We start from the raw sequence: 27,031 nt of genomic DNA on the forward strand, positions 1-27,031 counted from the left end.
TCTGTATTGCATACTTATGTTACAGGAGTTCAAACCTGTTTTCACTATAAGGCTGTTTCTCTTGTCTCGTAGGTGTCCAACTCACGGCAGGGGGGCCGAATCTAGGCCGGCACGTTGGTTCAAGTGGCCCACAAAGGTAAATCATGTACATTGACTTCATGTTCTTTAGTAAAATGGCAAATTTTAGATTGATTTTATTTTTAAAAATGCAATGTGCATCCAAAACCATTAATAGAGTTGGCTTTTTTAAACATAAAATTTGTCATTAATCTTCTTTGAACCTCTATTGTAAATATTCTCCCTTTTTCATTTATTGTTTGTTTAATAATATTTTTAATTAAAATAATAACAGGAAAATATTTTTCTAAATATTTTAATGGTTTTAATTTTGATTCCTATTTTTAAAAAAAATCAAACAACAATTTTTAAAAACTATATTTTTAAATTTAAAAGGAAAACATATTGGATTTATTTGGTTACGTATTCTGCGATTGGCTGGCCACCAATGCCCCAAGCTCCAACACCCCCTGCAACCCATGTGAGGATAAGTGACACAGAAAAACAATGAATGTTTAGATATTTTTTAAGTGCCTATCTAAAATTAAATACATTTTAAAAAGAAAACAAATCTCTACTTTTGGAATTGTCCAAAGAGAAAAATAAATAATTAACATAAAAAAAAAACTCAATTTTACCTGTCAATCTTAAATTTGGAAGTGACTATTTCGGGCTCAGGGAAGTAAGTGGGAACCCGACCTCTTTTTGTCCTGGACACACCGAGATGATGCATAGCGCCCTAGTGGAAGGGTTCGCCGTGGGGGGCGTCAAGGGCTCCCATCGCAACCTGACGGCTCTTTGTTGGGGGCGAACACTCCCAGCGGGTCCGCTGACAGCCTCGCGACGCCAACAGGAAGAAGTTGAGGCAAGAAAGTGCACCCTTGAAACTTTCTACCCGCCCTCCTCTTAACAAAGATTAATACATATTTATACAAGCCCAACTATACTGATAGGAAAGTGGCGTGGTGTGTGTTTGGGGGTGAAAAATCTGGGAATTGCAGAGGTAAACTATATGTAAATGCCATAAAGTAATAGACTTGTAGTGCAAATCACACCATTTTATCTTTAATTTTGCTTTCGTATCCTCACCGCCACCGCTGCCGTGCGGCGCCGCTACCGCTACCGCGCCGACCCCCCCCCCCCGAAAACCCACCACCCCACCCACCGCCCCATCCTCTTTCCTCTGGCTTAAAGGTGCATCAGAGATATGCATTTAAGCATATTCAGAACACGGGGCGTGAAATTAAATGTGTGGCAGAGTGAGAAAAATATACAGGCGCCCGAGATGCCTTAAAAATAGTCATTTATGCAGATGGAGAGGAATGGGATGACCCTCTCTCCAAGCATTTCTCCCCTCACTGTTCTTCCCCAATCTTGCTCTGTATCTTCATTTTTCATTGAACTCGCCAGTTTGCTGCTAAGCAGCCTTGTAGATAAGGCCAAGTGCTAAAAGGAGACGACAGAAGGAGCTCAGTGGGCCCGTTTCTATTGCACTTTCACCCAAGGCAATGGGCAGAATTTAACGGATTCCTTCCAACATATGTTTTTGCCAGATAAGTAAACAGTGTGTGTCGGAAATGAAAAAAAAGGAGAAAAAAAAGCATTTGCAATTTAATGACATTACAGCTCCCAGCTTAGCCCACCGCGCTGCGAGGCGAAGAGCACAGAAAAGGGGAGACTGGAAGAATGGAACTGGGTGTCATCAATGTTTTTTTTTCTTCTTCTTCTTTTTTTCCCCCTCGCGAGAAGCGCCGCTCAATTCTTTTTATTCTCTCTTGTACAAAAAAAAACGGGAAAAAAACGCTTTTCTTCAGCCCTCCTGCTATTTTGTTCTCTCTTTCGAGGAATAGTTTGAAATGAAATGATCTAATATTTTATTCAGGAAATTTTAAAAAAAAGTTGCCTGTCCTCCGTCGGCAAAAAACGCCATCGTGCCCCCTCCCTCTGATTCCCTAAAACCTCTTTTGTAAGGGCCTTATCAATGCAAGCTAAAAGCGGAGCAAAGAGTCCAATGGGAGGGATTTAGTAGGTGAGGGCCAAAGGAAATAACCCGGGAATGTAAATAATCCATCAATCTCTTGTAAAACTCGGTGATTTGATTCCCTCCCACTGTCAGTCTGCAGCCCTTCTTGGCGACGGCTAATTGTGCAGCAAAGCAGATTAGCGTGGGGATGTACTCCTTGACCATGTGCTAATGTGATGACAAATTTGGGGACCCTGCGAGCGAAAGGCGTCGCACACCAGGGCACTTTTGGCAGGGGCCGCCGTAATCTGCCTTTGGTATTAGCTCGGCAAACCGGCTTGTTTGAGTACGGATCAATCGCTCGCTCATTATTTTTACAAGAAGCTTTATATTCAAGGCGCTTTGCCGCCGTTGAGCTCTCATTAAGCACGCTGGCATGGAAATGCACCGGCAATCCCCGTGTAAGGGATACGGCACCCCCGGGGGCCCCGGGCTTGCGCGAGCACGTTACGGAGAAGAAGGGGCCGGGAAATTTGGGTCAGACGCCGTCGCCAGGAACTCGAATTTCAGGTTTCGCTCAGAGCCACCTGCTCGCCTCGCCTGCGTTTAATGTGTTTTTTGTTTGCCCGTTGCGTGTTTTGAATGTCAGCCCCGGAGCCGTTCAGCAATTTAGGAACCACAATGAGCTTTGTCTCAGGATCTATTCCAAGTGTTGGTGTTACTTGGTTAAAAGCGCCGCCAGCTCCGACGTTGCGCTCGCCACATTTGCACGCCACTCTTTAAAAAAAATAAAAGTTATCTGCAGGGCGTGCGGCTCAAAGGTGACAAAAGGTCAGAACCGGGTGACTTATTAGTAGCTTTTTGCAGGGCAAGTGTCTGTTGTTCAGAGACGTCCCCGATCCAGATCGGAAAATTGAGCCCGATGATGTCATTTTCAGAATAACGAAAGTGGGTGAAACAGCGATATTCAAACTCTTATTGACTTATTTTAGGGTGACAAAACAAGAAATATCTCGATGTACAAGGATATTGCCTAAAGCAAGGGTGTCAGACTCGGGTTGGTTCGCGGGCCGCGTTAACGTCAACTCGATTTCATGTGGGCCGGACCATTTTAGATAGAATATTTAGATTTTTTTTTAATAAATGAACTGGATTAAAAGCCCTGAATATTCCGTTTTTTATAGATCCAAAACAATGTTTATTTTGGCTTTTTTTTAAATATATTTTTAGATTTTACCAAATGATTTTTGAACTAAAAACACAGAAAAAATGGATTAAAAAATGACAATTATTGATTTAAAAGGGGGAAAATCAGGAAATGTAATATACATCTATACTCTTCATTTTAATTTGATCCTAAAACAGAAAGTCGGCACTCATCATTTACTTTCCCGGGCTACACAAAATGATGCGGCGGGCCAGATTTGGCCCCCGGGCCGCCACTTTGACACGTGGAAAATTAGCGCTTATCTACCGCAGAAAGCTAACGTTAAAAGTGACTATCTCCACTATATTCGGATCACTTCAGTTTCCTAATACTTAATCTATTGACAATAATGGCTGTCCAATTCATTCAAACTGGGAGCCCTCGCTGGGAAGGCCATTGACGACGCGAGACGTGCAAACCATTTGAACTGGAAGGCCTGGCAGGGGATATCTTGCTGGTCGGTAGCCCTCCCGGTAGTAGCAAAAAAGAACGCCCGGCAAAGGTTTAATTAAGGTCTTGCTCACGGAATAACTCGACTTGAAAAGATGACACGTGATCTGAATGGAATTAGCTGTCAGAATGTGTTGAGCGTCAAATTAAGAGGAGGAATATTTTCTGCTTGTTTACCAACATCCAACAATTCTAACATCTGCGCGCGTGACAAGAGATCATGGCGTGCCAGACGCGCGAAATGGAGCCCTCTACCTTATTTGGCCTCACCACGCAGCGCCACGGTGAATGATGCAACAGGAAAATGAGCCTGACAGCAGCAGATGTCGGCTGTGTGTCTTTTTTAGCGCCCTACATACATAAATCTTTTTTTCGCTGTGTGTTCGCTATATGTATTTTTACACCTTTCCGCCTTGTTATTGACGCCTGTTTGCCTTTTCACGTTCAAGTCCATTTGCGTCTCCCGTATGGCTGCCGTCGTTCTGGAAATCGAGGCAATTTATTCACTTCCACTTGCCCCATTTTACCCAAATATGCCCTAGTTAACCTGCTAAAAATGTCGCCATCTCGATTATGCTTTGATAGCAGTCCTCAAACGTTGTGTTTTTTTATTTGTCACACTCGTCTGCTCGTACAAAGCGGAGGCTAAATCAAAAGCGTCTTCGATGTAGTCATGCGGATTTGACAGAGAGGACCTCATCGTAACCTCATTTTGTCAAACAGTCCACAAAAGACGACATTGAGGCAATAGAAGATAAGGAAAATATCTTGTTTTATGATGTCTGTTCGGACCATACATAATAGATTGGTTCTGAGGACAATTCGCATTAGTTCCCAATCAAAGTATGAAGTCATGCTAGCCGAATTGTCGTACTCAAGGTGCATTTTATGAGGCGTGTTTTTAGATGATGCTCAAAGGCTTTTAGATTTGAGGAACATTTCACCGTGAAATATTGTTTTGGTGATTATCAGGGCTCTCTGTCCTTGCAAGTGAAAATTCCAGAAGTCTTTTCTATTTGTACGCGCTTTTGCACAGGTGTCAAAGTGGCGGCCCGGGGGCCAAATTTGGCCCACCGCACCAATTTGTGCGGCCCGAGAAAGTAAATAATTTTCTGTTTTAGGATCAAATATAAATGAAAATTATAGGTATGTATTGTATTTCCTGATTTTTTTCCCCCTTTTAAATCAATAATTGCATTTTTTGAGTTCAAAAAGCATTTTGTAAAAGCTAGAGATAAATATTTTTTTCCACTTTAATAGTGAACATAATTGAATTTTTTTTTTAGTTTCCTTTTGAAATGAAAAACAAATGATTAAAAGACGATTTCCCTTACTAAGAGCTAAAAATAAACTGAATATTTAGGGCTTTTGATACAAAAAATAATAATAATAATAATAAATATTATACTTAAAATTGTCCGGCCCACAAGTGGCACGTTAATGCGGCCCGCGAATCCAAGTTTGACACCCTTGCGCTTCAGGGAATGTCTAATGGCGAACCTGACGTTTTATTGGTCCTTCAAGCCGGATTTGAACCAGCTAAAGATTCGTCAAACAATATCGTATCATCCCGAGATTGGTAGACGCCAAACATTGACAGTTTGTTTTCCTAAATATCTAATTATTTCAATGCATTCCACTAAATGTTTTATGTTGTGGTTGTACGGAATTTTAAAGCATTGTACATCCAAAAACAATGCAAATATTCTCCCAAAAATATCTTTAAAAATCCAGCTGCTTAATAGAATCTCCTTGAATAGTTAGTATAGTATATTTAGCATTTTACACTTGCTACTCCTGCACATTGAAATCAAAATTGCGTTCTGCCAGCCTTCCGTGACCCAAGAGGCAAGAACGGCCCCTTCAAAGATGATCCAAGCTCGAACCGAGATATCATTTGGCAAGCGTCGAGTCTGTTAATTACAACAAGTCTGCGAGCATTTGACTGCTAAAGTGCGATATTACAATGCGCCCGCCGCACTCCTGTAATCCTGTTAAAAGCAAATAAATAATCTCTGTGAATGAATGTTGGCAATAGTTGTTCTTTGAGGAGCGAGCCTATACAACCGCTGGCATGAAGGACTCACTCCCTCACTCTCTCACTCCCTCCCTCACTCACTCACTTACCCGATGATGTCTTGTCATTAAAGGTGCAGTCTTGGAGCCCCCCAGATCTTCTTGCCTTAATGGGCAAAATAATCTCCCGCTTTGATAGGCACATGTCGCGGAGAAGTACGCCAACTGACAGGTACTTATCTTTTAGCTTGTGTTAAAGAAAGATAGAATTCTTTGCCACTGTTCCTCAGGCCATCGGCTCTTCAACTTCATTATTTCTACTCATGATAAATATATATATATATTGGTACACCCCCTCCTCCTTGAAAACCTGAGAATTAATACCAAAGCCAGCAATCTCTGCCAGCGGTCATTTGGAAATGGAACAAAAAAATGTCATGTCAGTTTAAAGAATTTTTTTTGGGGGCTTCTCGCATGACATTATCCTAATTTATTGATGGATTTGCGGAATAATCCGCTTGCTCTCTCTCTCTCTCTTTCTCTCTCACTCTCCCTTTTTTTGGTTTATTAACTTAATTATTTGAGTGGCTATCAAGAAGCTATACAGTCTTTTCATGAATTCTTGTCAAAATATTCCATTGAACCTCTCACCGTGGACATTTTCCTCTTGAAGTTTTTTTGCATTTAGAGTCTACTGTTAATTAAAAGGGTTCGCTCTCTCTTTTAATAATCCTCCAGACACTGGCTGAATAGCAATTTGGAAGTCATTACTGGAGTTAGCTGCTTTCAACAGCAGTGGGCGCTGTGAAGTCAGTCTCAAAAACACTTATTAGCTTTTAATTGCACTTTTCTTATTATATATGTTCTTGTTTTGTATTTTTTTTGTTCTATGCATTTGATTTGATTTATTTAAGGGACCGCACATATCAATGAACATATTTAGATTCATGTTAACGAACACATTAATTACACTAATTTCCATATTTGTGTAGTTTGAAGAGAAACGATAACGTACACACACCCACACACACGTAGCACAGTTTTAGACAGCTTTGCGATCACAATTTTGTTCGTCTAACAGCCAGGCTTTAAGATGATTGGCCAAGAGGTTCAGAGACGTATGTTAATTGCTATTGAGTTCCAGGTATGAAGAGAGAAGGTGTTTTAGCTAATTTAGCACTCTTTTTGAAGGGAACTACACAGTCACCTCTAGAGCCAGCCGTTATTGATGTGTTGGAATTTTTTTAGATACATGTAGCACAGTTCTAGACACCTTTGCGATCACAATTTTGTTGGTCTAATAGCCAGGCTTTAAGATGATTGGCCAAGAGGTTCAGAGATGTATTTTAATTGCTATTGAATCCCAGGTATGAGGGAGAGAAGGTGTTTTGGTTATTAAATTAGCACTCTTTTTGAAGGGAACTACACAGTCACCTCTAGAGCCAGCCGTTATTGATGTATTGGAATTTTTCTGTACAAAATCTTGCCTTACTTGATTCATTTGCTACCACTGACTGCAATACAAGTGCAATCCCTCCTTACTGGGAGTCCTGGAATTGCACCTGCCTCCCCAATATCCGGCGCCATCTCCCTTTTTCGGAAGTCGGTCCACTTATTGTAAAGCGCTACTTTTAAACAAACTTCTTCAAGGCAGAGCCAGACTTCAGAGACCGTGCGCCATGTTTATAGAGGGGGAGGGCGTCCTGAAAAGTACGCCGAATTTCTCATTTCTACCTGTGACCTTGGGCACAGCGACATGTACCCGCAGTCGGCTCCGATTTGCCACATCAGGCTGTGGCGGAAAAGGTGCATCGGCAGATAATTCGCTCTCTATTTTTTTTTACCCCTCCTTCCCTCCCGGGAGCACAGAAAAGTCCGAAATACAGCAGTTCACAGCGTGGAGATTACAGTTAATACGACACGCAGCCTTCATAAACATTCTTGACCTGCGCCGATGATGGAGATATTGCTGCGGGAGAGACTTTTCACACTTTGATTTGCCTAAAATGAGCTGCAAGAAGTCGGCGATCGCACTCTTTGAGCTTCGTGACGCTCGCCGCGCCCGCGCACGTGCACGCACGCGGGCACAAGGCAGGTGAGCGTGCACAAACAAATAGAAGAAATATCCTCAAAGAGATCAAATTGATGTTTTATTCATGCTGGAGGAGGGGAGGGGAGAAAAAAAAATAGTCAAACGATCCATCCGAAGCTATTGAAGTCAGGTGATAATCCACGTGCTGGTGGGGCGGCCCTGGGGCGAATTAGGGATGGGGAAGCCATTGTGCTTCCATCTTAGGTCAACACGCTTGAACTGCTGATACATATGGATGTTCATTTGACTAATCTCACTTCTACAAATGTCTTACAGGCATAGAAGCCTCCGACATCCACTCTTATCGGGGTATCGGAATAGGAGCTTTTTCTTTTAAATTCAGACATGAGAACTTTTGTATCGCACTCAAAACACATTTTTAAGCATTTTTCGCGTATCGAGGGCGTGGAATCTTTTAACTTGTTACGTGCCAGACTGCCTGCCGTAAACCATAATTTTGCGGATGAGTCTATTAATCTTTTTTTTGTTTATTTTTATATGTTATTTTACTAGTTAGGCGACACTGGATTTTTATGGTGCAATGTAACGCTATCGTTGTTTTGCCTTGTAGATTGTGCAAAGATTTAATTTTGATTAATTACAAAAATAATCAGTATGTGACGTTAAAACTCAAATCTTATGGACGCTACCCTTATTTTTTTAATGAGTGTACCCCATTACCTTGCCATAGTTAGATGGGATATTTTGGCACTTTAAAATGATAATTATTAAAGAAGACCACTAAAAAAGACTAATAATATAATATATACATTAATTCATTTTCAGAAGCACTTATCCTCACCAGGGTTGCGGGGGATGCTGGAGCCAATCCAGCCAATCGCAGGGCACTAGGAGATAACAATAAGGACAACCAATCATAGCTAGGATTATGCAATTTAGAGTGATTGAACAGCTAGCCTAGCATGCATGTTTTTGGTATGTGGGAGGAAACCGTAGTACCCGGAGAAAACCCACGCAAGCCCGTGAGGTACCTACCTGGGATTGAACCCTCGGCCCCAGAACTGTGAGCCCGGCGTGCTAACCACTCGCCTTCACTACTAATAATAAAGTTAAATTTAATTTGCATCATTCTAAACAATTAATCCAGCGCCAAAGCCATTCATTAATGTTGAACAATTTATTTGATAGGTGATTATTTATGGATTTGTCGCGTTATATGATCGCTGCCATCCTGGATTTGCCGTCAATGGCACTGAAAGATAAATTTCATTACTTGCAGACCAAGGATGACTGCTTATAAATAATGCCAATTTTTTTCCATTAAATTACAACAAATATGAAGTGCAGTGCTTTGGCATTCATTAAATTGAAATATCCAACATATACAAAAATGAACACTCGTTCATCTTGAGTGACTTGACTGAATGTGTTTCTATTCAATTCAGCCTTGATGCCGTGTAAGAAAAGAAAATATGCTCATTGCAACTATTCTTAAAAAAAAAAGGACTTGAGATGGTTAGATTGACTCATTTTAGCGCAAGTACTTGAGTTCCGACAATGTTTGGTACCTTAACGCCAGCCAGGGACGTTCACACACGGGCTTGCATGATCTCCTGTGCAAGAGATGGATTTGTATTCAAGCTTTTTTTTAAAAACCAAAATAAGAAAAAAATGATCACCGTAAAGGAGTCCTTCTAAAGGCAAGTAAAAGAGATGTCACATTTTTTGTGCCCTTTTCTCCAATGTGATTCACAAGTTAGTGGATCACGTTAAAAAATGAATTCCAGAAAAAAAAGGAACTCTAAAATTGAGGATGTTATCAAATTGTGCTTTAAAAAAATTGAATTACTCCTGCAGTCCAACTAGTTTTTTTTAAGTGTCTTTCTTCTCCGTTCATGAAAAATGGAATCTTATTGTTCTAACATTCAGTTTCAAATTCTAGTTCAAGACTCATTGTTTTTGTTATTTTTTTCTCATCATTTCACTATTTTATTATTCTCCGATTTACCGTGCACTGAATGGCAATTTTTTTTTACTGTATTAATGACCCATAGCTCTTTTAAAATTCCACAACTTCATTTGTGAATAGTTTATTCTTGTAAAACTACGACTTCGAATCAACATGCTATTTTGCTGTGGTAAATTGTCAGATCATGACTGCATGCACTTCTATATTATAACGTCTAATTTTTTTCACAACTAATTTTTGAGCTATTACCTAGTTGATTTCAAAATTATTTTACCCGCACTGCCTTATATCACCTCCTAATTTCATCTGATTATGGATTGATATACGAATTTAAATCGTATGACGTGTGAACGATTGTGCAATTGTGTTCTTTTCTTGACTTGTGATCGATTGCGTTTGTTTACCTGAGCTAGTTTCCTCCCCAACACTAGTGAGGATTACCAGTGCAGATTTTGCAATTGTCTATTTTGAAAAGAAGTAGGACTTTTGTGTCCCAACACCAATGAAGTGCTTTTACCAGTTCACTGGGACAAAATAGGTTTAAATTGCGGTGGAATAACTTGTTGCTTCTTCACCATGACAACATGTGAACACCATACAATGAGCATGTAACACTTTCTGCTTTGACAAAAAAAAACACTGTGCTAGATCAAGCAACTGCCTTGACCTGGCTGTTTGCTGATATCTTTTTTTTTAATCCTTCTATGCCAAGATCAAGCCCTTCATCAGAGGGAGCCTTTTGGGAGACATGAAGGACATCAAGATGGCCATGACAATGCAACCCAGTCGTGCGTGAAGGCGGAGCAAAGGAGGTTAGTCAATTCCGTTTTATTCAATTGAGAGGAAATTTGGAGCTGAACTCGGTCTTTTCCCACACCAATCTTTTCATTCTCTTTTTGGAAAAGACTTTATTGACATTACATTCATGGTGATAGGGTAAAATATTCCCACTCAAAATAATAGACCACTTTAACTAAACTCGTTTGACAACATTTAACTCGTAGCATTGTAAAAAAAAAAATGCTCGTGTTTTTTTTAACCTTGCTCTGATATTGCACTAAATACTTCTAAATTTCGACGTTTCACTCCCTGCGAAATAGAAGCCGATTTTTACGCAGGCATTTTTAGCCCCGTGTCGTATACAATTCCCGTGAATAGGTATACCGTGCAATTTCACACATACAAACCATCTTTTCACCTCCACGTAAAGACGTCGCTTCCATCCAAGGTTGCAAAGCCTTAACATCGAGGCCCTTTTCTCCTCCCACAGTGGCATCTCTCTCTCTCTCTCTCTCTCTCTTTCTCTCTCCTCCACCTTTCACCATCGGGGCCCAATCGCGGACAGCGAAAACACAGGGCCGTCCATTCAAAAGGCATTTAGTCCATTTCTTTCTTGGCCGCTAAACCCATTCATCAATTGTTCTGCTTGGCTCGATGGCATTCTCATGCTAATCTGCCGTTAAATATCTTTTTGTTTGGGCCCCGGCATCTTCTTTCACTCCGTTTCTCTACTTTTGGCCACCCATTTTATTTATTTATGCGGCCGCTCCTATTCACGCGCTCATGTATTTTTTATTATGTTGTTTCACTGTCATGCAGTGTCAACTCACTCCATTCAGCGTGGGCTACTTGAAGGGCTGGCGGGGACAAAGCGTGTACACATTGCACCGCTATTCACTCCGTCCAGCTGGATCGCTTGAGAGAGAGAGTGAGGGAGGGAGGCGGGGGGGTTCCAAAAAAAAAAAAACCTTGTGAAAAGAAATGCCGCACAATGGACACAGAAGAAGTGCACAATGCTAACAGTTTTCCAAATACCACTGATTGCTTTCATCACAATGAGCCAGAGCGCCCGCTTTTCTCCGAGCTGCACTTCAACAAACAGCGCTCGCACAAAAACCTCCCAACCCGCGTTTTGTGCGCAAACAAAACCTCCTCGACCGTCTAAACGCTCCCACAGTAGTAGAGGGGAAAAAAGGGGCTTTCACGTTTCCTCTTTCTTGCAAGATAACATTTCAGAAAAAGGCTAGACGCGGAAATAAATCATCAAAATTAAAACATTAAAACTAATGTATTTTAATCACTTCAACCCTTGACGAAGATGGATGTCCAATCTGTTTTTGACTGTGAGGGTCGGCAGCGATTGTTCACTTTTTGTCAAAAATGGATTGGATGTCAGTAGCAGCCAAATAAGATTTTTTTTTTTTTGAAAAAGGCTAGACGCAGAAATAAATCATTAAAAAAACGTTACTAATGTATTTTAATCACGTCAACCCTTGACGAATATGGATGTCCAATCTGTTTTTGACTGGGAGGGTTGGCAGGGATTGTTCACTTTTTGTCAAAAATGGATTGGATGTCAGTAGCAGCCAAATAAGAAAAAAAATAGAAAAAGGCTAGACGCAGAAATAAATCATTAAAAAAACGTAACTAATGTATTTTAATCACTTCAACCCTTGACGAAAATGGATGTCCAATCTGTTTTTGACTGGGAGGGCTGGCAGCGATTGTTCACTTTTTGTCAAAAATGGATTGGATGTCAGTAGCAGCCAAATAAGAAAAAAATATTTTGTTTTGTTTCTAAACACACACTTTGCGTGGGTGGATAGTTCTGGGTGGTGGGCAACCCTGGCACCCCCTTCCAAAACCCACCTACCAAAAAAAAAGGAAGTTCCACGAGTGTCGTAAACACACAAAAGGTTTAATTAACCGTGACGGAGATAATTATCCCTGGACTGTCCAAATTAGTTTTGCATAACCGCGATCCTTATGAATTAATCGGAATCTGGGAGGGGGGAGGCGGGGGTCCACAGTCACACAAAAACAGTTGACAACACGTTTATCCGCGCATGTCCCATTTAATTCAGATTATGGGTGCATGCAATTAGATCCAATTCGTTTTTAAATGCAATTTGCGATCAGGATTATTATCGTAGTCCCTTTTTCAACAGGTGACAAGCACAGGAAAAAAAGAAAAAAACAAATTCCAGTAGAGTTTTTTTTTAAATATAGATTAAAAAAAATATGGGTGGATGTTTAGAAGTGGTGATTTAAAATTTTCAATGTTATGGTAAATAAATACATGGTCTTAAAACCTCTCATTTCCAAATACAGTCTTGTCCTTTTATTTGCTCACCATAGATTCCACTAAAACAATAAATACAGACATCTAGAAAAAGGGTTTAAAAACTCTAAATCGGGGTGGTGGGGAACACCAGGCCCGGGGGCCATGTTTGGCCCGGCCGGGCGCCAGAGAATTGGAGTAAAAACAACAACAAATAAAAATAATAATAATGAAATGTTTAACACTTATCTGCCACTCACGGTGGTCGATGTCGAATCCTTTCGAACTGGCGGGAGATGATTGCTGTCCGCTCTCCCAGTTCAAATGGATCGGACGTCTATCGCTGTCAATTCCAGCGAGGGATTTCACAATCGGTAGATTTTGTGGGTTTTATTTTTTTCCTCCCAGAATTGTGAAATTAATTCCCCACCCCTGCTCTAAATGTACACATAACGCTAGTGAGATGTTTGCCCGGCTCCCTTCAACCACTAAATAAACCGTTTTTTTTGTACATTTTTTTTGTCATTGTCGTCCTGAAGATGCGACAATCCTCGGTGGAGTCCCCGTTCCAACAGGTGCTAGTGGTGGGTGGGTCGTTGGCAAAAGTTTGGCCCAAACCTTAAATAAAGGCGTTCGTTCGTTCATCCGTTTACCGTCATGTATGCACACGTGGAAGTTGGCGCATGCACAAGTCAGCGTGACGTTTGCGGCAATTTTTGCGGCATTTTTTGCGGTGATCATAACGCTGCCGCGTAAGCTGGGTAGGGTTCGAGCTGAGGCTTCCCCATCCCGGGGAGCAAGATGTACGCGAGCGGCGGTTGCAGCCCGCTGGAGGGCCACGCCGTGCAGTTGCACGGGATCACGTAGCCGGGGTTCCCCGGGGAAGGGTGCGAGTGGGTGTGCGTGTGCGTCCCGCCGGCACCGCCGCTCCCGGCGAAGGCCCCCGCGGCGGCGGCGGCGGCGGCCGCTGCGGCGCTCGGGGGGTAGCCCAGCGGAGAGCCGTAAGGGAAGGAGTGCGGCGAGAGATCGCTCATCTTGGAGCCCAGGTCGAAAAAGGAGTAAGGGTTCGTGGACATGGCCGGGTTGAAGAAGACCCGAGCCGCCGCGGCCGCGGCCGCCGCCGCCGCTTTGTCCGGGTTGCCGAGGATGCTCTCGGACAGAGTCCCGACGGAGAGTCCGCCGCCGACTTTGAGCGCCTCGTGCTCCCCGAGGTTGTAGGGCACCGGGAAGGAAAATTTGTCCTTCTTCATCAGCGTTTTGGGCTTCCTCCGGGGCCGGTACTTGTAGTCGGGGTGCTCCTTCATGTGCATGGCCCGCAGCCGCTTGGCCTCGTCGATGAAGGGCCGCTTCTCGGACTCGCTCAGAAGTTTCCACTCTGCGCCCAGGCGCTTGCTGATCTCCGAGTTGTGCATTTTAGGGTTCTCCTGAGCCATCTTCCGTCGTTGAGCTCGGGACCACACCATGAAGGCGTTCATCGGGCGTTTGACGTGATCCATCGGTTTCGACATACTTGGCGTTCGTTCGCTCGTTCTGTGCGGAAGAAAGAATAAACGAACGCGCGTCAACAAACGCGCTCGCTCGCTCGCTCCAACGGGCGCGTCACGAGTCGCCGTCTATACTTACTTGCCACTTTAATTCTTCATCCCGACGGTGATGATGGAAAAAAAGAAATAGACAAGTCCTTAAAAGTGCGCTCTTCTCCTATTCATCCTCGCCGCGTCGTCCACCGTCAGCGGCAGCGCGCACGCAAGTGGATGACAAGTCTCCGTGGCCCCGTGTGAAATACTGCATGTGTGGCAGGTAGTGAAAGTGCCCCCTAGCGCATGCGCACTCCGGCCCCGCCCCCCTCTCTACATATCCATCTTCCAATATTGAAAAGAGATGATAAATATGTGTATAGTGTTGCCACCACTGTATTCCTTTCAATTTAGACTAATGAGCATTAGAAGCAATTACACTCGACATTTTGTTCTCAACTCTCTTTGTAGTTAAAAAGAAAAACTAAACCCCATAAACACTCGCGTTCACAGTTGTGGAATGCACATTTTGGGTCAACATTGTCTCAATTTTCTGGTCCAGGTTTAAATTTTAACGATGCATTTTTATTCCTATACAGTATAACTTGTATATATTCTTTAATGAGGCATACAATTATAATTCGGCACAATATTAATAAATCAAAATGAGTACAAAAAATAGAAATATACTCTGCTTATGACCCCTATCAGCACTCTAAATTCAATTTATCTTATTGCATGCCATTGCCAGCAATACACATCCAATTCATTCAAATTGGCAAGACTGGCTATTTGGTCCCAGTAAGACCTCCCATTTTCACTGGTTTGTAAACGATGGCTATCCAACCCTCCCAGCCAAAGCAAACTGGACGTCCACCGCTGTCGATGGCAGCCATAAAGCTAAATGAGTGCCCCATAAAGGTTTAATACGGGCATATTTGGCGACAATATTGAGCCGCTGAGGAGGTCTCAAGTGTTTCTAATCGCGCCCGGTGAAATTAATTACTTTCCTCTTACCACCAGCGCCCCCCCTCCACCCCACCCGAGCCCATTTTCCCCTCTTTTCACTTCAAAAGACCCTCCCAAGGGCAGCCAGTCGATTCACAACTTTGCAATTATTCCACTTATCAGCTTGGACTCGCAGAGTAAATTGTTGTTTGGAGTGGTTTGTTCTCCTTATACTGTACCTTCTCTGCTCACCATTGTTTTGGATCTGCAACAATAAGAGAAATAATAAAGGACAAGCAGAAAGCTTGAACAATATAAAAGACCAGTTATGGCTGCAGGTGGAGCATTTACATAAATGTGCTAATGAAATTCATAGGTGTTAGGAGTAGAATATTACATTTATTATCGGAATACGTCATTATAACAAATGCACGTGTTTGTAGGCGGATCCGTCTACGTAATTTAATCCAAATTAGATCATGAAAGCTATTCTTTTCCATTCATGATATGTATTTTCTCTCAACAGCTTGTCCTGTAGAAGACGATCGCCATGTCGGAAAAAGTGCAGGTGAGTAAAAAAAACACACACACACACACACAATTCCCACAATGATTTGCTCCATTTCCTCTAAAATCACAACACAAACAGGTAAAAAAAAACATTTAATGAATGATAAAAATTGCTTATCAGTTGTTTCTTCACCCCACATTCTAATACTCACTAAAAATATACCATTTATTTATCTCTTTTATTATAACTAGTATCCCACAGAATCGTCCAATTCAAAAATCTTAATTTTACACCCCTCTTTAATTTTTTGAGGCCACGTCCAACATTAATCTTTTACAAAATGACTCGATATTTTTACTTTTCACACACTTGGCAGCTGAATCGGAGAAATTTCGAGGTAAAATTGACAATAATAAATAACAAAGACGGACCTGCAGTCTTCCATCCTTCCAAGCCCTTGTTGTCAGGCCGGAAATAACACTTCAATAATTCAAGATGAGTTAGTGAGCGCGGGGAGAATTATACCGGCATGGCTCCTGCATCTGAGACGGCACCACCTCAGAGCACACGGAGCCCGATAAGGTTTGAATGAGACTTGGGGGGGTTCGGGGGGGGGGGGGGGGGGGGGCTTTTTTAGAAAAGAAGAAAACAGCATGCAAAGAAATGGAAGGAGACGGCAGCAACAAGAAGCCTTTGGGGAAAGATCACACACATTTAACTCTCCTGTCACTCTTTAAAAATACCCCCCCCACCCCTTAAAAAAATAGTGCGGTATTCATCACTCTAAAATGGAGCTGCCCCAGTAGGTGCAATCATGCCAATGAGAAATAACTTTATTTTGCTAGCACTACTAAGGGAGGTGACGTGGTAAACATTACTGATTCCTTCATTGTATGGCTTTTTATTGTATTATCATATTTAATCTTGTGCTGTTTGGAAGCAAAGCTTTAATCGACCGCAAAATCAGATGTGTAAAAAAAAAAATGCTCGCCGCTTTTTAAAATGGATATGATTTTTTTTTTTGCGTTTTCTGAATTCATCTTTGCGTTTAATTTCCGCCCCAATTTTGATATCAGATTTAAAAGACGTTTTCCGCTCGCCGTTGTTTAGAACATTTAGGCCACTTCTATACTTAGCCGAGGGACCGAGATAAGCGTCCCATAAATAAAGCAGGCATTTGATGAAATAAAATGGGAACATTGGAAATATTTTTCCTCCTGCCTAAAAAGCCATACAAGTCTGACAAAAGGTGCTCTCTGTATGGCTTGATCGGTATTGACAGTCAATTAGTCACCAGCACATCCTATTAGCTCCAGAATCTTATCTTAAGTGAGTCTTTGATAAAGAGCTAATGACAAACAGTTTAAGCGCGTCAATGGTTTGCTATTTAAAGATGACGGCGTGCAGATTAGAGGCCATTTGGTCCAACTACGACAGGATTAGAAAACAATGTCAACTTTGCTTCCGCCGCCAACGTGTCACCCGCCCGTGAATTCACGTGAATAAAAGTTCACGTTTCCCCGCAGTTTCCAGATGTGACCTATTTTGAATAGTTGCCTTGTGCGAGCGAGCGAGCGCATTCAACGGGCGCCAAATTAGTTGTGCAGCTCTTTTAATCATTCTAATTATACAGTCTTTATTGCGCCCCAGGGCAGACTTTCACGTCTTTGTTTACGTGGGAATTATTTTGGTGAAGCACCAAAATATTTACTCCACCACAGCCCAAATATGACGCATATCAGGAGGAACGGAGGAAATAATCCCCTCATAGACCGCAGCATTAACTTAATCACATTAGCGTAAATACGACGGATGGTGGTCATGATCCCGTGCGACGATGTAGCGAAAAAATGGCCCCGAGGACCGAGCGCTGTCGGTGCCTGTGATGCGGCGCTAAAGAGGATTGATCGGCCTTTTTCCTTCACGCCGACAAACTTTGAAAGCGAGAACGGCTAGGGCGCTCGATAAGACCTTTTTCCGCCTTCAAACCGCCGCTTGTCAACCTTTTCAATGTAATCTCACCTCGCTTGAATGTCTCCGCCAAAAAAAGAAAATAATAGCAAACGGGAGATCGGATATTGGCGGAAAGTCCGTCTTTTTATTTATTTATTTGTGTTTTTTTTAAGGCCCGCCGGCTAGATGTCGAACCGCTTGTGTATCCTTGGTGGAGATCAATTCCCCGCAGGCTTTGAATTTTCCCTCGATAGACTATTTGGAAGCGTTTAGGAGATACATTATCGCCGGGCCTTTCTTCCTCATTATATTCAGCCGGCTTATCGCCACGGCATCGGCGTGAAGCGCTAAATAGAGAGTTGTAATTACCAGCACCGCCACCTGATAGCGAGCCGTCCTATCAGCTTTTATCACCACCGCAGGTCTGGCGAACTCATCACGCGGGTCCGGGGAAGAAAAGACCTGCTTGTGCCACACATCTCGCCGATAGAGTGCACGTACAGTTTCAGCTGGGGGGATCACAGAAAAGTGATGCACTAAGGCTTTTTCCTTTCCCGCAACCCCACAAAGACTCTCCTCTCCCTTTATGTGGAGGCTGAATCGAGGCGGCGGCGCAAACAAAACCCGATCCAATCTCCTTGAACCCGTGGCGGCGTCACGCGCCGCTTTTGGCTTCCGCGTCAGCCCGCGTCCTTGTGTACGTGTCGCGTGGAAGTTGTCAGGGATCGCGCTCGCAGCTTATTAGCCACCTCCGACCTCTCGAATTTCGCCCGTTGACGCCGCTGAATGGGCCACGGAAAATCGAATCTGTGGAGGAGTTCGGGTTGAGACAGTGCGTCTTGGCGGTTCGGGGTCAAGAATGCTCATCCATGCTAAAAGAAAGAGTGAAGAGCTTAAATCAGTGCGCGGGAGAATAGAGGAGATCATTTAATCATAAATGTAACCTTGACTCGGACTCGTGTCGAATTAACGGAACGTAATTTTCAATAGCCGGCTGAATTATGTTAACTCGCTTTAGTGCTGGTTTTGTTTTGCCGGTGTAACGTAATTACACTTATGATTGTATGCCACGAGGTTACTTTGCATTCATCCGCGTCAGTCATTTTTTATTGCTGAAACTTTAATTTATCAAGTTTAAAGTCGTTTTAATGCTGCGCTAGAACATCTCAATGTAAGACTTTATCTCTTAGCACAATGGCTGCCATTGACCCGGGCTAGACATCGCATCTATTGAGACTGGCAGTTATAGACTTCTAGCGCCATCAATGGCCCTGAAATGTAAACTTTAATAAACAAATGTATGGTTTAAATGTTTTGAGGTTTTGAACCTTGAACAGATTTCTTCTCGATCTAATATGGTAAGAATTTAACTCTGACGATGCTAGAATTTAGCAGCGAGAGGCTTACGGTCATGAAAATAGTTCATTCTTTCATTATCTGAACCGCTTATCCTCACAACTGTTGCGGGGGGTGCTGGAGCCCATCCCAGCTAACTACGATTACCAGGCGACGGACATATTGAATCGGTAGCCAGCCAATCGCAGAGCACGTGGAGACAAAGGACAACCAATCATAGGTAGGGTTAGGCAATTTAGAGTATTCAACCCGTTAGCCTAGCATGCATGGTTTTGGTATGTGGGAGGAAACCAGAGTACCCGGGGAAAACCCACGCAAGACCGGGAAGAACATGCAAACTCCACACAGTGAAGGCCCACCTGGGTTCTGAACCCTCGACCCCAGAACTGTGAGGCAGGTACGCTAACCACTAGTTGATAGTCAATCTATTTGAAAGTCAAAATTTGGACTCCTGTCGACACATTTTTTCGTCAAGGGCAGAGTTAAAGCAAAATCAATTTGTTATTACAGTTTTCCTGGCCCCGAAAATAAATAAAATACTCGAGTACTACGACGCCTTTAAATAGCAAACAAACGTTGCTACGCTTGCGAGCCATCACAACAAATGGAAATATTTTGCGTTTATCCCGGTGTGAGCGAATGAATGGCGGGCGCATATTTCTAAACGACACTTGGATCAATGAAAGGGCAAGTGTCCTGTCAGCATAAGCCCGTTTGGGATAGGAGAGCCAACGTTGGAGGGGAGGCGGCCATTTCATTATTTTGATGAACACGGCGTCGGCGCGGATAAAGTCATTCCAACTTGTCCGCAGTGGCTGGCCCCATTCGGGCCATTACTCAAGCTAGTGTGAGAACGACGGGCGGCGGCGGCGGCGGGGGGGCACGTATCGATCAAACGCCACCCGAGTATTCCCACTTGGCTATCGTCAGCAACACGGCAATCCCGCGTCTGTCTCGCCTTTAACGTGCGTTAAGATGCTTGTCTAATAATTTCAAGTCATCTGTTTATTCCCCCTCAATTTGGTTTATCTCATGCCCGCTCAAAATCACACTCCAAAGCGCCCGTTAGAGGATTAATGCAGTTATCCGGGTGAAAATGTACTTTTTGTTGTTCTTTGGTGAAAGTCAATATCCAAGCAAAGGTTGGATACCCAGACGAGTGCTGCGTCACTCTCGCGGGAGATGCGGGATAAATATAAGACCCCCCCCCCCAATGACCCATCAGTCCCGAGAGGGCCGTTTGCATCCCATAGGAAAGTATCTCCTCCGTTGAAATTAAATGCTGTCAAGAGTCAAGTGAAATCAATAGGCCTGATCCATAAATTGTCCAGAGTGATAATTGCGAAGAGGACCTGTAATTACAAAAGACATTAATTCACTTGTTAGATTTTGTGCCACAGGAAGGCCACCTCAGCCAGACTAACAATTCTCGGAAGAAGCGTCTCCTGCTTGCTGCAAATTATTTGCAAGCATGAAAACACAGTTATTCTCCTTCCAAACAAAATGGCTTATATGGCAAGTCGTATAAGGACTGCACTGATTAATTAAGAACGAATTGCTTACTAAAAAATTTACTATTTTCTTAGAAAAAAAATAATAATTTCATAAGGGGGCGCCCTGGCGGGTTGAGTGGTTAGCATGTCGGCCTCACAGCTCTGGGGTCCTGGGTTCAAATCCAGATCGGTTCACATGTGTGCAGTTTGCATGTTGTCCCCGGGCCTGCACGGGTTTTCTCCGGGTACTCCGGGTTCATGCATGCTAAGCTAATTGTACGCTAAATTGTCCTTAGGTATGAGTGTGAGTGTGAATGGTTGTTTGCCTCCTCGTGCCCTGCGATTGGCTGGCCACCAATTCAGGGTGTCCCGTGCCTCTGGTCCAAAGTCGGCTGGGATAGGCTCCAGCACCCCCTGCAACCCTAGTGAGGATGAAGCAGTTCAGAAAATGAATAATTTCATAAGAGATTTTTTTTAGTATGAAGGGGCTCGAATAGAATCGCTAATATTTTGAAACGATTTATCAACTATGATTACAATTCTTTCAAAAAAATTCACACTCCAACTTAAATGCACATTCCCAGCTAAAATGTCAAATCCGGAGTTATATAACAGTTAAAAAAACGTCACCATAACATACGAAGATAAGTAGACTGATCGTAAAAATTCTGATTTGATTCGTCGGCACTCAAAATCGTCCGTGGCAGCCATTTCCAGTTGAAGAGAATTTTGTAACCTCTATTTCGCACATTTAGGAGCCACATCCATTAGACAGGTTTAACTCCTTCAGTGCCAGGCAAAAGACACCCAATCCAGAGTCATTCCCCGAATGTCCATCATCATTGATTGGACGGAAACATCCACCAAAGTCCATCTAAAAGAATCGTTTGAGAATACAAGCCATTTGTTTTCCATCAGTGTCTTTTAAGCCTACTGTTGAGGAAAATCCACGAATGGCCCTAAGCCCTCTTTGCAAGCACTTTTAACTCGACCGCGACCATTGTGCGCCACTTTTTGAACCCCCGCGTGCTCCGCTCCGCCGATTCGTACACCGAGCAGTCATCTTTGGCAAAGGTTTCACCAAATATACACCTTTGTTCTCGCCGACAATGCGTTCTGAGCATTAGCATGATAATACGGTGCAAAATCTACACGGATCAAACCTTTGTGCGCCCCACTAAAAACGCCAGGCGACGACCTGTGTGCGTACGGCTCCCCTTTTTCCTTTTTCCTTTTTTTTTCAACATTTTAAACGGTGCAAACATTCTTTTGCGCAGCCCCAGGTTGCAGCTGGCCTCCCTCTCACTGCGCCCTGCCAAGTGCAAGAAAAGGGGGCTCTCTTTTATCGGGACGGAGCGAATCTGGGCTAATGTGTCTGCTAGAGAGGGTCCCGGGGAGCCCCGCTCTTCCATTCTTTGGCCATTCTCTCCACTTTTCTCCTCTCCTGCACTCGGGATAATTGCGGTTTAATTGGGTGACAAGAAATGAAAACTGTGTCCACATTATCCGGGATTATCTCTTTTTCCTCCAGCTTGCCATCTATTCAAAAGGCTCATTTATCAGCTGACGCTCGGTCAGCTCGGAGCACCGGCTAGCAAATAGGGGCGGGGGTTTTGCAAGGGGGGGTGCGCTTGGACCGGTTTCGACACCTCCTCCCAAAAAAAAAATGTTCTTTGCATCTCATCGCCAGTGCGCATTCATCTCGGAGATGCATATCTGAAAGCCTCTGTAAATCAATGAAAAATAATACAATCCTATTCTCCCTCCCTTCCATTAAAAGCACGCTACTTTTGAGATAGACAAAAAACACCAGCTCACCCGCCCGAGCGACAATGAGGACGCTGGAGTGGCGATTATTCAAAAGCATCCCACAAAAGCAACGGCACATCACTTTAGCATGGCGGACTCAACTCCATAATGAATGCAAATGAGTTTTCAGGCTGCGCTTTAAAGCCCGCCCGCGTCATTCATTTACTCGACATTCTTAAATTGTTCAATGGCAAGGTTATAAACATTGAGTCAGCGCAGCCTCAGTTGGTCTGTCTTTTTGTTTGAGCTACACTCCAAATTAAAAGCCTCTTTCAGGACGCGCGGACGCATTTAACGGCGATCCGCTCCGATGGCTCAGAGAGGAAGGTTGTCGGAAGAAAGGAAGCTCTCGGAGAGAAAAGCGTCCCCATTATGCGCCTCGCTTTTCTATTCTTACTGTACGTTTTCCATCACGATAAATTCTCCTTTCATGGATTTTTGGCAAACTGCAGCACCATTGGGAAATGGACCTTGGGTTATGATGTTGTAAATGGGCGGAAAAAAACCCCCAATCCCCAAAAAGTTGAACCCATTGGAGAAAGAAAATCAGTAAATGGCTTTATATATTTAAAAAAAAAATGGATGCTAACAGCTCCATATGAAGTCCACTTACAAGGGTAAGTGGACTTTATATGGAGCTTTTCAGCTTCAGGTGCAGGGTCAAAATGGAGCAGTTTGCTTTTTTTATGTTAAAATGTGCTACTAAATGCAAAACTCATGGATTGGTAATGACATACTTGACATCACAGAATGTTTGAAAACAACTTGGTTGCAAAACGTGCAGTAAAGTATCTTAACAATTGAAATATATTCAAGTTTGATGTCAATTGGTGTGAGTTTTTTTTTTAACTAACCATAGTAGTTGTTGTGGTAGTGAGAATATAATATCGTTGTTAACTCTGTGGCTAAATTAACATTTATAATGACCAGAGTTGCTCTAAAAATGAACCTTTTTTTATTGATTACATTTAGTTACTAAGGAAACACTTAACATTTATTTACATTGCATTTTAAAGCCCAAACCACTAAATAATTAAATCCTCTAAACTAAAAACTCTTTAATCTTAACCTTTAATGGGGCATCGGGTAAAAAAAAAAAAAACGATAACATTTCAAATATAATTTGTCCTATTTATATGATACATCAATTTTATCGCGAAAAAAAAATCATATTGCTCAAAAATAATAAGTTTGGCCCTATACTAGTTCTAAACCTGATCATTTTGCGTAAACTGGACTTCATTTTAATTGTATATTTTACCCCAAGGGATTGAACGCCGGCACTCTGGCTGCAGAGCGTGCAAACAACCGATCTAAACAACCTGGCTGGCAGTTCAAATTTAAATCCAAAGGAACTCGATCAGGTAAGATAATTCAAATTGTTCGCAACTTTGAATTTGAGTCACGTCGAACCTAAAATCCTTTTTGTAGAGTTCATTTTTCAACCAACTTTATTTTCGCTGGACATTTTGGCCACGAATAAGCGGGAGAAAATGCATGCCGACATCATTTTTACTCTTTGGAAGGATTGCTTTAGTCCGGTCGCTGCATGATGGGATGCGGTGGGGCGCAAGTTCTCGTCGCCGTCTAGCGCGATCTGGCGTGCGCCGCTCTAAATCAAGCATCGGGGAAACTGCAGGTGCTGGCTCGTAGACAGCCGGCCCCCCGGGGGGCTCCGAGCGCCAGGATAAACGGCGAATAAACGGCAGCGCTAGCAGAGCAAAGGGCTGATTAACTCACCGCGGGGGGCAGTTTGTCTTCACCGACACCCCCACTTTAGCGGGGGCTGCTTCTGATCTGACTGACGAGTCTACGCTAGGGCTGCCGCGATTAACCCGCGACTATCTGACGATCACGTTCGCTGATAACGGTTTTGGCGCTGTTGACATAAAAATTGGCCAAATTGTAATTTTTGGAGTTGTTATTTTTTAGTTCCATTGACGTCCAATCAATCCTTCGTCCCCAAAACAAAGGGAAAAATATTATTTATTGCTAATATGAATTAAAAAAAAAACACCAGTATATTTATTTTCATAATTATAAAATAATGGAATTTATTTTTTTACTTAAAAGCAACATTTAAAAAAGAGAAACCGTATACATGCTCTTATTTCTTTTTCGCCTTCCATGAAACCCGATGGATTAAAACTGAAATATTGGCAAACAACTACTTTATACAACAAAAAACTGAAAATGTTCCACGCAAAAAGTCCCTTATTTCCTTTCCACGTGCATTTTTACGTTCTAATCCACATTTCCAGCTAACATGTAAAGGCCAGACTATTATATAACAGCAAGTCAAAATAATAGGTGATTACTCGACTATTCAAATAATCCTTTGTGTGCCATTCAGACGCAAGTCTTTGCACTCCCAACCAGATAGAGTGGATGTGTGTAAATAGTAACACTGTGCATTTGTGTGTGTGTGTGTGTGTGTGTGGTGTTTCTCTAGGGACCCTGCTAATGTGTCAGTTCCATGCCTCATTTCTTTCAATTATGGCAGCTGGACCGGCCGGGCCAGCCCACCAGCGGTCCGCTGACGGCCCCATATGGGTCCCATCACCGCTTATCGGCCACACGCTTGCGAGTAAAGAAAAAAAAAAGACCCCGACGTGACATATCGCCGTCAACAAAAGCAGTCACACAAGGCACAATTTGCTTGCTCTTTGTCGTTTAATGAGCAGGTGACTTTGACTTCAATTCAATTTCTTTTCAGCCTCCAACCATTTCAGAAATGATTTAAAAAAATGATCGTAAATGAAATCTGACGCTGTAGTGGCTGCCCAAATGTTGAAATGATAAATAAAAGTCCTCCTTAATCATCTCCCACTCTCGGGTGGAATCGTCCCATTGTTGGGAGTTGATTTAGCACGCCGCTCGTCATCACGCGCATGGCGCATTTCCCCCCGGTGGTTCCGACCTCCGATTAATTAACATGATCCAGAAATAGGTAGAATGCAAATGGCGGAGGCCCGGCTCGACGCCTTTGTTGGCCTTTGTTGTAGCAAATTATTTAATTGGGTCTCTCCGATTGTGCGCGGACACAGGAAGGAAGACGGGCCATTGTGGGCCTCGGCGCGAGTCACAATACGCTATCAAATTCAATTCCCATCAAAACGTCAGGCTGCCGGAGAGCCCGCGGCGGCCCCCCTAGATTAATGAAGATCTGCATCAAGGCAAAAGCGCCAGTTCTGAGATGGGAGCGTTTTTTTTCTTCTTTTTTTTTTCCCTCCCCAAATAAAAGACCCCTTCACCAAGAACAAAGGAGGCCCTGAAAAGGGACGGGATGTTCGGAGAGGATGAAATACAACAAAACAAAAGAGTTTGGCGTGGGGAGGGAGGAGGCTGGCGAGGTACACTGGGGAGACCCCCACTTTTTGGATTTTTTTTTTTCCACCCTAGTCACTTGATTTGCCTAATTCCGTCAACAAGTTGAATTAAAGTAAAAATAACAAGATGAACCTAACAAATGTTATATTTAATGAGATTTGATTCTGCATTCATTTAAGTAGCACGAAAAAAAAATTGAAAAAATATTTTCATTTGAGGCCGAACTAAGATTTAGAAAACTCCTCAGAACAACAAATCAACGCTCAAAACCACTTTTCTCGCATATACACCGTATTTGTAGCTAAAAAAAAGATGGCTAAATTGAGGGTACAGCTTATATGCGCATAAATTAGACTTGACATTCACGAAACGCCATAACGCAAGACAATGCGGCTGATACGGTCATTTATTTCAAAATAGAGAAAAGATAAACATAGAACGCTAAACAAAATGTATTTTGGCGTCTGTGAATGGAATTCAAGAAAAAAAAATCACTTGTGCCTGCCATTGCTCGCTCAGGGCGCCGCCATCTTACCGTAGTTAAATGTACTCTGACCGTGAGTAGCCTTGATACATGTGTTTGTAGTGTTTACAATGTCAGCACTGCTTATGTGACTTCCTTTTTTTCTTTCTAGTTCTTGTTCGAAAGTGACAACTGTTGCAGTCATATGAACCATCGAAAGAATCGAGATATTTCGACATTAGAAGCAATATGGCCGCCATAACATCTTCAACTTCTGGTAAGAAAATTGTCATTTTTGTCATTAAAAAGCTTCAGGTTCTCGTCAAGATAGACTTATTTCAAATAGAATAATTAGATTTTTTGCATATACAAAGACAGGCATATTAACTGACTTATGAGATTGACCCAAATAATGTGCAATCCAACAGACGATCCTTCCGATTCATATAGTATCTCAGAAATACCACGTAATGATTTTCTTAAGATTTTCCCTAAAAATGCTCTGGGTTCAGACAGACGCTGCCCAATGGCAGTTTTTATCGGGTTTGTCTCGCATATCGTCTTGAGGCATTTTACCATATTTTATCGCATATACGCCGTATTTGTCGCTAAAAAAATGATGATTGAATCGAGGGTACGGCTTATATGCGCACAAATTAGACTTGACATTCATGAAAATGCAAGGTGACTAGGACGAAACAATAACATAATAAAAAAAACGAAAAAATAACGCAAGACAAATAAATTTTGACGTCCATGAATATTATTCAAGAAAAAAAAACGTATCATGCATAAAATGTGAAAAATATCACTTACTTGTGCCTGCCATTGCTCGCTCAGGGCGCCACCATCTTACCTAGGGATGACAAACCAGA

The 27,031-nt window shown here is 42.6% G+C and overlaps 1 protein-coding gene and 1 long non-coding RNA gene across 2 annotated transcripts; one reads left to right on the forward strand and one right to left on the reverse strand.

Moving 5' to 3' along the window:
* LOC144086857 (uncharacterized) lies at nt 1-26,433 on the forward strand. Its single transcript, XR_013304591.1, has 6 exons — nt 1-136; nt 5,828-5,925; nt 10,428-10,527; nt 15,768-15,809; nt 23,631-23,727; nt 26,329-26,433. It is a non-coding gene; the product is annotated as an uncharacterized LOC144086857 (long non-coding RNA).
* sox21b (SRY-box transcription factor 21b) lies at nt 13,489-14,545 on the reverse strand. Its single transcript, XM_077617840.1, has 2 exons — nt 14,400-14,545; nt 13,489-14,306 (listed from the first exon to the last, which is right to left on the reverse strand). The coding sequence occupies exon 2, from the start codon at nt 14,282-14,284 to the stop codon at nt 13,514-13,516; it is 771 nt and encodes a 256-aa protein (XP_077473966.1). The 5' UTR covers nt 14,285-14,306; nt 14,400-14,545; the 3' UTR covers nt 13,489-13,513.
* Nucleotides 26,434-27,031: the final 598 nt, after the last annotated feature.

This window comes from Stigmatopora argus, chromosome 13 (assembly GCF_051989625.1).
Source record: "Stigmatopora argus isolate UIUO_Sarg chromosome 13, RoL_Sarg_1.0, whole genome shotgun sequence".
NCBI classification, from domain to species: domain Eukaryota; kingdom Metazoa; phylum Chordata; class Actinopteri; order Syngnathiformes; family Syngnathidae; genus Stigmatopora; species Stigmatopora argus.